We start from the raw sequence: 14721 nt of genomic DNA, 5'->3' as shown, positions 1-14721 counted from the left end.
AATAAAGAACAATAATACACACATCAATAATAAATTAGCATTTGTAAAAGCAAAAATTACAATTATGAAATAAGAATTTTCCATAAAGAAATCAAAATTTTCAACGAAAAAATACAAAATTTTCATGAATAAATCAATATTAGCAATGAACAATTAAAAAAATCCTCCTGATGCATTGAAGGTGTGCGAGTTCTAGATATCTTAATACCTGATACACATTACACCATCAAAATTTTCGACTTCATGGAAATTTATAATTTCCATGCTGGATTTAGTTTAATTTTGATCAATTGAAATTGTTCATCTTCAAAATTGATCGGATTAGCATATGTTTTAGTTACATAAGGTTTTTTTATTTTTGTACTTGAAAAAAAAAACCACGTGGTCATAGGGGGGGGGAGGGGGGTGGTCTGCCAAATGACCACGATAAGCCACATGGGGGGAGGGGGGGTTGAAAATCTTAAAAAATATGACCACGTGGTTTCTGGATGGCCCCTAAGGTGATTCAGAAATGGCGGGCACCTGGTCTACAAGGTACTCTTCCAAATGATATGCCATCGACTAGCATCAATGGCTGATTTTCTACCCGCCGCTGCTACATCCAGGCGCTATAGTATATGCACAAATAGCCAGCATGAGTTAATCGCCAGAAATGTGTATGGCGAAAGACATCTAACGTGGGTTTTCTCAAAATTAGGAACTTTTCATCGAAAAACTATTTGGTACCGGTTATGTAAGAAGGCATCCGCTACTACGCCTACCAAATATTTTTTCGATGAAGGTGCTTAATTTTGAGAAATCGAACCTTAGATACCTTACGCCATACTGATTTCAGAAGGTTAACTCCTAGTGTGCCGCTGTATGCACGCTCAAAGTGGGCGATTCATTCATTTTATTTGTATATGATGCACAATTTTGACAACCACGCTATATCGCGCACTAAATGGCCAATAAAATGATTTACTACATATTTGATAGGTAAAAATGAGTTTACAGGAGTTTCGGTGTCATTTGGATTGCACAGAGAGGAGAAACACATTACATAAGACAATTTAATAAGAAAGACATTCACAAAGAACAATTTAGTAATAAAAACGTACAACGGTTATTAATGTATTCCTTTTCACTCGTTCATAGTGGAGTGCTAGAATTTTGTACTATATTTGCAGTATATAAATAAAATTGTACCATCAGATTTCAATTGTTCCCTCGTTAGCTCTCATATGTAGTGATGATGGTTTCAGCAAAGGATGTTTTACAAAGCATTGTATATTCTTTGAATGCTGAAATAAAATATAAATGAACTAAGTTTTAGACCTTATTTTTCTTCATAACCTACCGTGAGCAAATTTGCGACTTCTTTGAGATGTTTTCGGTTGTTTTCCACATGACTAATAATTTCCGCATTTTTTTGAAGATCGATATTGTTCTGAAACAATGAAGTGACCAAATTAAAATTATGCTAAAATACCCATCATGGCACGCGTTATGAACCTTTTTGCGATATCGTCTGGAGCATATCCACGAGAGCAAAATCAACAGGAAAGCCATCACAATAATGAGGCCACTCAAAATCACCGTTTCCAGACGAAATTTTTCGTCGGTATCGAAGAAGAAATTGGCCCTCCGCTCCCATGGACCAATGTCTTCCTGCTCTACGAACAATTTCCACGTTCGGCTCATAAATTTGGCAAAATCCATTTGAGAATGATTTCTTGAAGATTTTGAAAGTGGAACCCTTTATGAAACTGTAGTAACAATTTTGTACCGAGACAGATGTCTCTTCACTTCTGGTTGCTTAGATTTGAGTATTTTGCTTTTTGAAGTAACCACGTTGATACTTTTATGCCCAGGAAAGTCGAGACGATTTCCAATCCGAAAATTGTCTAGACCAGCACCGGGAATCGAACCCAGCCACCCTCAGCCCTTGCTTGCTTTGTAGCCGCGCGTCTTACCGCACGGCTAAGGAGGGCTCATATTTTGGCCAATTCTGGCGGCGCGTCACCATTGCAAATTTATTTTTTTATCAGCTTAGTTCTAGTAATTTGTGATTGGAATCACAAGTAACCTAGATCGCTTGGTTGAAAAGTTTAGCAATAGCGCACGATTCTGCTCGGCAGCCCAAAAAATGTCCAATTAAACAGATGAAATTGACCTTAAAAAATTGAAAAATGCTCCTTAAAAAAGTGATCATTTTTCCTTAAATTATCTAACAAATTACCTTGAAATATATAAAATGCTCCGTAAACATTCGAAAAGCGTACCATAAAAACTAAAAAAATGTACCGTAAACAATTAAAAATGCTCCTTAAAAAAGCAAAGATTTGCTATGTAATTAATGATAATTGCGCAGTATATTGACAAAAGGATTATTATAAAATAGTTCAAAAGGTACCTTGAAATTGGCTATCATAAATTAGAATCTTATGCATAATTGTATAGCCCCTAGAGTTTATTGCTGATTGTTTTGCTTGGTAACTCTATTCAACCTAAAAAATAAGAAAAATGCTCCTTAGCATGAATAAAATGCTCCATAAACAAATAAAAAATGCTCCTTAAACTAAGAAAATGCTCCCTAATAAAGAAATGCTCCTTAAACCAACGAAAAATGTTCCTTAATTTGAGGAAATGCTCCTTAAACGAAAAACAGTGCTCCGTAAAAAAAATGAAATGCTCCATAAACTTATAAAATGTAATCTTAGCCAACATGCTGTTTGTGTTGTTCGGACATTGGCATTGATAAGGTCCGTACCGTTTTAGGTTCAAGACAAGAGTGTCGGTTTATTTCATATTCAGTTTACAGCTAGTCTCGTTACAAATGTATCCAAATACTAATACATAATAGTTCCTGAGTGGAGGAGGTGCTAAGCATCGATTTAACCAATCAGCGGCGATCGGTAAATAAGTTGTAATTGCTGTAAAAAGATGCAACATCTGCATAAGGCGCTGTTCGATGACAACAGTGGAGGTCTGTAATTTGATCCTCTGTTTGCTCGGTTCTGCTGGGTACAATGTACTCGGCAGGGTGCAATGATTTAATGATTTAATGACCTGCACTTGAGGAGTGCATGGCAAGCATATGATGCGAATGTAATTTGAGGATTGAGTTGAAGAGTGAGAATGGATTTATTGTGCAATGGTTCTACAGTGAGCAATTCACTGTTTGTTTATAGGGCTTCGCTTACACCTTCCCCCTCAGAAAAGAATGATATTACAAGGTAAGATTATTCGTTCATAAATGTAATTCTGACACTTAACGTTTTGAGCTACAATTAATCTATTTTTATGAACTTTGAGAATTTCTTCTGTTAAAATATGTTTTATTATAATGTTTGGGTGTTCTTCCGATAATATTTCGTATGGACCGCAATAAACGGGATCGAGTTTTCTTCTGTTTTCTTTTCTGAGCCAAACTTTGTTGTTATTTCCTATCCTAAGCGGGTTCGCTTTTTGTTGTTGAATTTGAATCCTTTTTAATTTTGATTTGTCCAAAAGTTGATTTGCTTTCTGACAGACTGTTTGTAATTTAAATTTTAACTCAGCTAGATATGATTCATAATTGTATACGGGTTCAATTGTTACGTTATTTATAAATTGACTTGGTAAATTGGCTTGTTTTCCAAAAATTAGCTCAAATGGCGTAAATAAATGCTCGGAGTGTGGAGTTGTGTTATAACTAAAGGAATAGAACATTAACCAAGAATCCCAATCGTCATGTTGTTCATTAATGAAGTGTCTAAGATACTCATTAAGACAACGATGATTGCGTTCCAGGCTTCCTATGGTGATCAGTTTTCACTGTGAACCGTCTGCCGTATAAATAAGGTCGAAAGTGAGTTATAGCCCAATGTATGGCAATTAACTCTTGTTCGATAGTTGATTTGTTTGTTTCGCATTTCGAGAACGCTTTACTGGCGTATGCTATTGGCATTTCTATGTTATCTTCATCTTGAGATAATACTGCTCCACAAGCTAATCTAGAAGCATCGGTGCTTAAGATGAATGGTTTAGAAAAATCGGGAAATTTAAGAATTTGAGGCGATAGGAGTTTCATTTTCATGTTTTCAAAGGCGTGTTGACAAGCGTCAGTCCACACGAACTTAACATTTTCTTCAATAATGCATTAAGTGGACTGGCTAATTCTGCAAAATACGGTATAAACCGTCGGTAGTAATTGCAAAATGCAACGAATCTTCTAACTTCGTCTGCATTTTTAGGAATAGGAAAATTTGAAATTGCACTATACTTTGATTTATCCGGTTGTATGCCTAGTCTGCTAATATGATGCCCTAAATAAGTGACATCAGCGCAGAAAAATTGACACTTCGAAGGATTCAATTTCAAGTTGTACTTAGCTAAATGTTCGAAAACATTTTCTAGATTCGTTAGATGATGATTTATTGAACATCCAACTACTATTATATCATCAATGTACAAAAATGCACATTGTGGAGGAAGACCGCTTAGAGCAATGGTCATCATTCTCTGAAAACTGTTTGGTGATATATTCAAACCAAACGGTAACCTTTTAAATTCAAAATGACCTGAAGATGTGGAGAAGGCAGTGAATTTCCTTGAGTCTTCTTCGAGTTCTATTTGATGGAAACCTGAAGCTAGATCCAGGGTTGAAAAATACTTTGCTCTTTCCAGATTATCCAAAATTTCGTCGATTCTTGGGAGAGGAAATTAATCGGCGATAATTTTCTTGTTTAATTGCCTGAAATCGACAACTAAACGCCATTTTTTATCTCCTGATTCCGACTTCTTCGGAACTAGAAGAATTGGGAAATTGTACGGTGATATTGAAAGTTGTATTATACCATCATTTAACATTTTGTTAATTTGAGAATTAATTTCACTTACGTGTGCCTCTGGAGTCCTGTAATTTTTTATGTAAACAGGAGCTGGGTCATTTAAATGTATTCGTTGCTTGTAAAAATTATTACATGTTAAAGTATCTGTTTTTAAGGCGAACAAGTTACTGTATTTATCGCAAAGGTTCATCAATCTGTTTTTAGCTTTTGTTTCGATATGAGATAGGTTTAATTCTTCCGCAAGTTGTTGTGTTCTATTATTGGTCGGGTTTTCCGAAAAACTGAAAATATTATAATTATCCAGAGGTACACAATGGTTTGAAAAATCTTTGTTTAATTTGACTACTTTATCAGTCGTGTTTATGAATTTTACTACTGAATTCGAAGGATTAACAATGGTGTTTGCCCCGAATATTCCTGGTTGAATTTCAATGGAAGGGAAAAGATAGTCACCTTCGTCTAAGATCAGACCAACTTGCCTAAAAGTTTCGCATCTTGGAGGTAATATAATGTCAACTCCAAGATTATCTTCAATATTTAATTCTACTAATTGACCTTTGTTTAAACACGATAAAGTCCAAGTATCGTAATTGATGATACATTGGTACTGTGAGAGAAAATCTCTACCTAAAATTCCGTCGGTAGGGATTGGAAAAGTTCCCTCGACTATTTGAAACATATGATTTATTGACGAATTGTCTGAAAGTTGAAAATTGGCAATAGTTGATCCAAGAGTTTGGATTGGGTTATTGTCAATTCCCGTAATCGAACATTTTTCGGTTGTAATTATAATTTCGTTTGGTTTTAATTTTGGAAGTTTTAACAAGGAAATCTCTGCACCTGTATCGATTAATAGGGTACAAGGTGAGCCGCAAGTGTTCAAGTTTAAAGTTACAAAATTTGAAAAATTGGTTTGGATTTTGAAAATTCTTTTATTGCCTCATTTGGTCTTGTGCCAGGTTTTGGTAAGTAACTGTGGGTTGTTGCTGCATTTGTAGTACATGTTGCAGATGAGATTGGTTGGGCATCTGAGTTGGAAGTTGGCCCCCAACTTGATAATGTTGTTGAGGGCCCAATTGGTTTTCCAATTGAGTGTGATAAACACGTCTCTGATGAATTCTACCTCTAAATTGGTTTCCTCTGCTGTTATTTCCAAAGTTGTGTCCCCACGACCACGATTTTGACCAAATGTTCTGTTCTGAAAAGAGCTTTGGTATTGTCTTCCACGGTTGTTTCGTTGATAATTTGAAAATGTTGGCCCCTGGAACGGTTGTTCCTGAAATTTTGATTTGAACTTTCACCACGTTTGACATGGAAAATGTGCGCATTAGGCGTCACGTTCTCCTGTACTTTTGAATCGCATCTTTGATGTCTGCGAAATTACCAACCTTCAGTATTATCTTAGTTTCTTGACTGATGGTGTTGGTGATAAGTGTATCAACTCCAATTTTAGTGGCCATTTTACCTGCCACGTCATCTGGAATTAGCTGTTCCACGTAAATGTTCTTCAATTTGCTGGTTAAGCTTTCAATCTCTGTGCAAAATGTTTCGATATTATCTTTCATTTTAGCTGACTTAAGCTTAGCTATAACACTTTCGGCACTAACTTTTTCCTCACATCTAGTCTTAATGTTTGCTAATAAATCAGGTATCGAAACGATATTAACAGGTAAGCCAACCCTAGCTTTACCTGTCAGACGTGTTTTAATAAAACTTAGAAGCATAGGATGATGGTTCGCTTCCATTAATTCCAACAAAAAATTTACTCCGTCAGTGAAAGCATTTAGATCTTCTGGCGATCCATCGTATGTCTTTAGTACGCTGGATGCCATTTTTACGTCAAATTGAGCCATGATTGGGACTATAGGATTTTCCTCTGTCATTAAACTAAGTTTATTATTTATTATTGTAATTATTGACAATTTGGCTTCTCTGGAAGATTTGATAAGGAAATTTAATTTTGGTAATGGTATTTTATCTTCGAATTCTAATAAACTTCGTTCGATGTCAGAGAAAAGTTCTGTAGCATAATTTGATTTTGCAATTAACGTTTCTTTTCTATAGTTTGTATTAATTGACTTTTAAGGTTATTCGAAAGTTTTATTAGTTGTCCTATATCCTCTTCTAATTGCAACATGAGCAAAGTAAAATTTAACTTATGGTCACTTTGTTATTAGATCAATGAGAGCTGATTGTGTAATTCTTCATAATTTATAATAATTTGCATTGTAATGTAATAGTTCACAATTTGTCGTAACCAAATAACTTAGCTTCTGCGGTTAACTTCGTTTTAACCGGGTCCTTCCTCGGTGTTGCAGTGTTTCGTTTAGTCGTCATTCCTGTGGCTTCGATGTGTACTGTGGCTTCGGGGTGCATTTAGATGTTAAAAAAAAATCTTCCGACAGGGCAGGATTTTACTCCCTGTTACGCGCACTGTTCCCCATTCTATTTTCTTGGTCATGATTGATTTTGAGCACTACTAATATCTCACGCACATTTAGCTCAACACAATAGTTCAGTGTAATCATTGAAATACGTTTGGAGTATTTTTAGACGATGTTGGCTAAACTTTCTGCACGACGCGGGCGGGTTTCAATTTCGTGCATTATCACACGCCACACTAAACGCAAGAAAATTGCTATTAGCAGCACAACCATACAAGCTGCTATTATGTGAGTCGGGCCGAATCCGGTCCCAGACGGTGAAGGCTGCTGCTGGCCCTGCTGCTGTTGTTGTTGTTGTATTATTATTTCTTCACTTTTAGATTTTTCGGCACCCATGGTGGTTTTACGGCACTTAGCCGGGGTCACACGTTTGTTCACCAGATGCAAAGTTTTGATGCAATCTAATTGTTTCACTTCACTACTTTAATGGATGCTATTCATCGCTAGTTCATTTTCTTCTATGATCTCTTCGATGTACTTATGAATGACATTGAATAAGAACTTGAGTGCACACACAACACTGATTAGCACTAGGAAACTTAGTCCATACTTAGCGATTTTTCTCATCGTGAACACTTAACAATTTCAACTTTATACTATTTTGACTCTTTGACTATGTCACGGTCAGCCATGTGTTGTTCGGACATTGGCATTGATAAGGTCCGTACCGTTTTAGATTCAAGACAAGAGTGTCGGTTTATTTCATATTCAGTTTACAGCTAGTCTCGTTACAAATGTATCCAAATACTCATACATAATAGTTCCTGAGTGGAGGAGGTGCTAAGCATCGATTTAACCAATCAGCGGCGATCGGTAAATAAGTTGTAATTGCTGTAAAAAAGATGCAACATCTGCATAAGGCGCTGTTCGATGACAACAGTGGAGGTCTGTAATTTGATCCTCTGTTTGCTCGGTTCTGCTGGGTACAATGTACTCGGCAGGGTGCAATGATTTAATGATTTAATGACCTGCACTTGAGGAGTGCATGGCAAGCATATGATGCGAATGTAATTTGAGGATTGAGTTGAAGAGTGAGAATGGATTTATTGTGCAATGGTTCTACAGTGAGCAATTCACTGTTTGTTTATAGGGCTTCGCTTCGCTCCTAATCCGCAGCGTCGGCAGAGATTGCTTCTGTCAGGGCCTTTGCAGTCACATTGCTTGTGCCCCGGTTCCAGGCACTTGAACCAAACTTCGGGTTGCTCGTATATGCGCACAGGGCATACCGACTATCCCACCTTGACGCTCCCTAACTTGACTACCTTGAGGCGTCCGCTGCAGATAGCCGAACCAATGCTACCTGCGTCCCTGCCGGACCTTTCCGTAGCCGAACGGCTGCGGTGGTCGTCTCCACTTCACACTGTCGCCGCAGTGCCGTGACGAGCTCTTCGACTGCAGTGGTCTCGTCCAGGTCTTTAACCCTTAGATTCACCTCCGTCGTGAGTGCCCTCACCTTGACCGTCTCGCCTAGGACCTCCTCCGCCAACTTCTTGTAGGCGGCGCCCTTTTGCGAGACGCCCCGCTTCAGCTCGAGTATCATCTCGCCCATCCGGGTACGTCTTATTCGACGTACGTCGGCGCCGAGTTCACCGAGCTTGACGTCACTCCTCATCGCCTTCAAAACATCCGAGTACTTAGCCTCATCCGCCGTGATGACTAGGGCATCGCCCCTGGAGCGATTGGCGCCTACCCTAGACTTCTTGCTACCCTCATTCGCCTGGGCCTTCTTTTCGGCCCTTGACGTCTTCGGTTTCCTCTTGTTCTTGACCAGGGTCCAGGAGGCGTCATCCCCCTCTATTTCCCTGGTCTGGTACGGCTGCTTAACTGGTGTGTGAGGGCATAATCGTAAGGTGATTTAGCGTAAGGTGATTCAGAAATGGCGGGCACCTGGTCTACAAGGTACTCTTCCAAATGATATGCCATCGACTAGCATCAATGGCTGATTTTCTACCCGCCGCTGCTACATCCAGGCGCTATAGTATATGCACAAATAGCCAGCATGAGTTAATCGCCAGAAATGTGTATGGCGAAAGACATCTAACGTGGGTTTTCTCAAAATTAGAACTTTTCATCGAAAAACTATTTGGTACCGGTTATGTAAGAAGGCATCCGCTACTACGCCTACCAAATATTTTTTCGATGAAGGTGCTTAATTTTGAGAAATCGAACCTTAGATACCTTACGCCATACTGATTTCAGAAGGTTAACTCCTAGTGTGCCGCTGTATGCACGCTCAAAGTGGGCGATTCATTCATTTTATTCGTATATGATGCACATTTTTGACAACCACGCTATATCGCGCACTAATTTACTATCTACATATTTGATAGATAAAAATTAGTTTACAGGAGTTTCGGTGTCATTTGGATTGCACAGAGAGGAGAAACGCATTACATAAGACAATTTAATAAGAAAGACATTCACAAAGAACAATTTAGTAATAAAAACGTACAACGGTTATTAATGTATTCCTTTACACTCGTTCATAGTGGAGTGCTAGAATTTTGTACTATATTTGCAGTATAGAAATAAAATTTTACGATCAGATTTCAATTGTTCCCTCAATAGCTCTCATATGTAGTGATGATGATTTCAGCAAAGGATGTTTTACAAAGCATTGTATATTCTTTGAATGCTGAAATAAAATATAAATGAACTAAGTTTTAGACCTTATTTTTCTTCATAACCTACCGTGAGCAAATTTGCGACTTCTTTGAGATGTTTTCGGTTGTTTTCCACATGACTAATAATTTCCGCATTTTTTTGAAGATCGATATTGTTCTGAAACAATGAAGTGACCAAATTAAAATTATGCTAAAATACCCATCACGGCACGCGTTATGAACCTTTTTGCGATATCGTCTGGAGCATATCCACGAGAGCGAAATCAACAGGAAAGCCATCACAATAATGAGGCCACTCAAAATCACCGTTTCCAGACGAAATTTTCGTCGGTATCGAAGAAGAAATTGGCCCTCCGCCAAAGATGCTCCCATGGACCAATGTCTTCCTGCTCTACGAACAATTTCCACGTTCGGCTCATAAATTTGGCAAAATCCATTTGAGAATGATTTCTTGAAGATTTTGAAAGTGAAACCCTTTATGAAACTGTAGTAACAATTTTGTACCGAGACAGATGTCTCTTCACTTCTGGTTGCTTAGATTTGAGTATTTTGCTTTTTGAAGTAAAATTCATAAATAATAGATCATAATATGAGATGTCACAATAAATATTTAACATAATAACATTGAAGATTAGGAGTAGGGTGACTTTACCAGCTTTGGAAAGGGCTCCTATTTCTTCTTTTTCTTTTTGGCATTACATCTCCACACTGGGACAGAGCCACCTCGCAGGTTAGTGTTCATTAAGCACTTCCACAGTTATTAACTGCGAGGTTTCTAAGCCAAGTTACCATTTTTGCATTCGTATATCATGCGGATAACACCACGTTGATACTTTTATGCCCAGGAAAGTCGAGACGATTTCCAATCCGAAAATTGTCTAGACCAGCACCGGGAATCGAACCCAGCCACCCTCAGCCCTTGCTTGCTTTGTAGCCGCGCGTCTTACCGCACGGCTAAGGAGGGCTCATATTTTGGCCAATTCTGGCGGCGCGTCACCATTGCAAATTTATTTTTTTATCAGCTTAGTTCTAGTAATTTGTGATTGGAATCACAAGTAACCTAGATCGCTTGGTTGAAAAGTTTAGCAATAGCGCACGATTCTGCTCGGCAGCCCAAAAAATGTCCAATTAAACAGATGAAATTGACCTTAAAAATTGAAAAATGCTCCTTGAAAAGTGATCATTTTTTCCTTAAATTATCTAACAAATTACCTTGAAATATATAAAATGCTCCGTAAACATTCGAAAAGCGTACCATAAAAACTAAAAAAATGTACCGTAAACAATTAAAAATGCTCCTTAAAAAAGCAAAGATTTGCTATGTAATTAATGATAATTGCGCAGTATATTGACAAAAGGATTATTATAAAATAGTTCAAAAGGTACCTTGAAATTGGCTATCATAAATTAGAATCTTATGCATAATTGTATAGCCCCTAGAGTTTATTGCTGATTGTTTTGCTTGGTAACCCTATTCAACCTAAAAAATAATTCAACCTAAGAAAATGCTCCCTAAAATAAAGAAATGCTCCTTAAACCAACGAAAAATGTTCCTTAATTTGAGGAAATGCTCCTTAAACGAAAAACAGTGCTCCGTAAAAAAAATGAAATGCTCCATAAACTTATAAAATGTAATCTTAGCCAACATGCTGTTCAAAGCATTGTTTACGAAATTGAGCACCTGGCTCACAGACAAACAGACGTCCCAGACAATTGCACATCGAATAAAAAATGTTTGGCGACACGAATTTCATTAAAATCACATTGCATTTAATATGCTAATCGGTTTATTCATTAATTTCCCCGCATAACCACACACGACTTGAAGAACTTCTTCTTCTTTAATGGCTCTACATTCCTACTGGATCTGAGCCTGTTTTTCAGCTTAGTATTCTATGATTAGCATCTCCTCAGTTATTAATTGAAGCATTTCTATGCTCGTCATTGCATGAGTATGTATTTCGTGTGGCGCGTGTGGCAAATACAATGGATACACTATGCACAGGGAGTGGATAATCGAGCTCGCCATTTCCGGATTAGAAATCCTCCGCCTCTACTCGCAAGGCTACTGGAGACCGAACTCGAAATTGTAAAGCACACAAAAAAACTGCTAGTGAAATTACTTTCAAAACTAAGAGCTAAATAGTCGCCTTACAAAAATAAACCTGAAGGAACGTGGCGGTGGATACTTAAACAGCACGTGTAGTTTGTATTGTGAATCAATTTTACTCATTTACATTTTATAAGTTTATGGAGCATTTCATTTTTTTTACGGAGCCCTTTTTTCGTTTAAGGAGCATTTCCTTAAATTAAGGAACATTTTTCGTTGGTTTAAGGAGCATTTCTTTATTTTAGGAAGCATTTTTCTTAGTTTAAGGAGCATTTATTATTATTTATTATTTGTTTATGGAGCATTTTATTCATCCTAAGGAGCATTTTTCTTAGTTTTTGGTTGAATAGGGCTACCAAGCAAAACAATCAGTAATAAACTCTAGGGGCTATACAATTGTGCATAAGATTCTAATTTATGATAGCCAATTTCAAGGTACCTTTTGAACTATTTTATAATAATTCTTTTGTCAATATACTGCGCAATTATCATTAATTACGTAGCAAATCTTTGCTTTTTTAAGAAGCATTTTTAATTGTTTACCGTACATTTTTTTTCGTTTTTACGGTACGCTTTTCGAATGTTTACGGAGCATTTAATATATTTCAAGGTAATTTGTGAGATAACTTAAGGAAAAATGATCACTTTTTTAAGGAGCATTTTTCAATTGTTCAATGGTAATCATGAATCTTTCATGATGCATTTACCATTTTGCCATTCTGCTCAGCTCTTTAGTTTTGGAACGAATTTGAGTAAACCGCGTCTTGCAGGGAAAGGACTTCCTCGGAAAGGAATTTCAAGGATTTTTTTTGCAATTTCTGATCCTAATATCTGGTTTTAAGTTCGTCTTTGAGTGATAAAACGGCCTGCTTTTCCATACCAACGAAATGGGTGGTTCTTTTTTTACCTCGTTAATAAAGACAATAAAAAAAAAAAAAGAAATGGGTGCTTTAATGAACATTATGCAACTCAAATGGGTTGCATAATATTCATTATAAGACTCGTTTGGGTTCTATAATGAAAAACCAACATCAGAACAGTTGTTACATGACTACATTTTGCTAAATTAGCTTGGGTAAGTGCTCTAATAGTGTATTCTGAGTGCCCCGTAATAAATTAAATAGTTTGATGGACATAATTTCTTAAGGAAACTTGGAAGAGTTTCCTAAGGAAATATCAAAATTCGTTTAATTCAAAAGAATTTCTCGTAGAAATTTAAAACTTATTTTCAGTGGAAAATCCTCGGAAAAATCATAAAATAATCTACGAATATTATACAGATATTTCATAAGAGTTATTTTTGAACTCCAGAAAAAATTCTCGAAATTCAGAAAAAATAAACTAAGTACAAATCCAGAAAATTTATTAAATATACCCCGAAGAAGTTCAAAAGAAATTCCCATTGAAATTGAGAATTCACAATTTAATATTAGCTGAAGGTAAATTTATTTCTGTCACTACCAATATTTGTTGTTGTTGAATAAATGGCTTCCAACACCCCTACACTTCAACAATGGAAGCGTATAATGATGTATCCACAGACAAACAGACATAACACTCGTCGAATTTCCATCGTTTACTGATTTACTGGTCAATTCAAATAATCATTAGTTGGCCAATCGGACACTAGAGGCGCGCGCATCGGATTTGTTCGAGTTTGACATTTGCTCACTACCGCTATCTGGTTCGTGATTTACCCAACTAACTGAAATCAACAGATGTCGTTAGTGTTTCAATGACGATGAATTTGATGAGTAAATGTTCAATGTGTTATGTCTGTTTGTCTGTGATGTATCCGTGGTTAATGGTGTGAAAAAAAACCTGTTTTCTAAATATGCGTTGACAATTTTGCCGAACTAGCGTTTTTTAGGTCCCACTTGCCCGGGGTACCTTAATTGACTAATGCTACTTAGCCCGTAAATGGACATTTGCTTGTCATGAAACCAACTTTTTTAAATGTAAAAATAGTCATGCAATTTTAACCATCGTTTTTTCAATAAGAGCAGAATACTATTTTTGATCTTTGAAAAATGAAAAAGTTTTTTAAAAACTAAAAAACAGGAAATTAACAAATGAATAAATTGAAGAAAAAAAAACGCAAAACTAATCAGTTTTATTAAAAAAAATCCTGCATAAGTGTCCAATTCCCCACCTATATAATTCAATTTGGCCACGAAATTTCGATGGGGACAGAAAACAATTTGCTTCCGGAATAAGCTGTTTGTTGAAGCTAGATAGGTACCTGTCGATCATTTCGACGAATAGTCAGCTTAATCAAATCGGTTCTATGCCCAATAATGCAAATGTGAAATCTGAAATGTTTAAAGAAATACATAATATAAATGAAGCAATAAATAAAGTTTTAAACTTATTTCAAGACAAAATTGTCAAAACGACTTATCTGCTTTTGTAAACAAAGATTCAAACGACGATTAGACGAATCCGATAGCTCTCCCACGCGAACCAACACCACCAATAGGTAGGTGAAGGGTTCCGCTACCTGGTTTGCGTGGGAGAGCTATCAGATTCGTCAAATCGACGTTCGAATCTTTGTTTACAAAAGCAGATAAGTCGTTTAGAAAATTTTGTCTTGATTTATTGTTACATCAGTTTATTGTGTAGTTGAATTTACTACATTCAGTGTATTTACTTGATCATAATCAGTTCAAAGTGTAATGAACTGTCAATCCACTTATGAAACGTACACTGAAAACCAAAACTACCCAAAA

At 36.7% G+C, this 14721-nt stretch overlaps 2 protein-coding genes and 1 pseudogene across 5 annotated transcripts in view; 1 reads left to right on the top strand and 2 right to left on the bottom strand.

Annotated features, from left to right (window-relative positions):
• Positions 1–14721, top strand: part of LOC134225992 (unconventional myosin-XVIIIa) — a 543965-nt gene that overhangs the window by 433277 nt on the left and 95967 nt on the right. The gene's annotated exons all lie outside the window — the stretch shown is intronic.
• On the bottom strand, positions 1116–1827 carry LOC134225450 (uncharacterized). Its single transcript, XM_062705533.1, has 3 exons — positions 1495–1827; positions 1340–1429; positions 1116–1283 (listed from the first exon to the last, which is right to left on the bottom strand). The coding sequence occupies exons 1-3, from the start codon at positions 1699–1701 to the stop codon at positions 1191–1193; spliced, it is 390 nt and encodes a 129-aa protein (XP_062561517.1). The 5' UTR covers positions 1702–1827; the 3' UTR covers positions 1116–1190.
• On the bottom strand, positions 9723–10421 carry LOC134225297 (uncharacterized; annotated as a pseudogene).

This window comes from Armigeres subalbatus, chromosome 3 (assembly GCF_024139115.2).
Source record: "Armigeres subalbatus isolate Guangzhou_Male chromosome 3, GZ_Asu_2, whole genome shotgun sequence".
Lineage (NCBI taxonomy): Eukaryota > Metazoa > Arthropoda > Insecta > Diptera > Culicidae > Armigeres > Armigeres subalbatus.
Note: the sequence above shows the minus strand (reverse complement) of the source record. Positions and strands in the feature narration are given on the sequence as shown.

Excerpts from the sequence above, each read along its gene's own strand:
- LOC134225450 (XM_062705533.1), bottom strand. The coding sequence starts at position 1,701 with ATGGATTTTGCCAAATTTATGAGCCGAACGTGGAAATTGTTCGTAGAG. Across the intron at positions 1,430-1,494 it reads CCAGACGATATCGCAAAAAG|AACAATATCGATCTTCAAAA; the intron begins GTTCATAACGCG and ends TCATTGTTTCAG. Across the intron at positions 1,284-1,339 it reads AAGTCGCAAATTTGCTCACG|CATTCAAAGAATATACAATG; the intron begins GTAGGTTATGAA and ends ATTTTATTTCAG.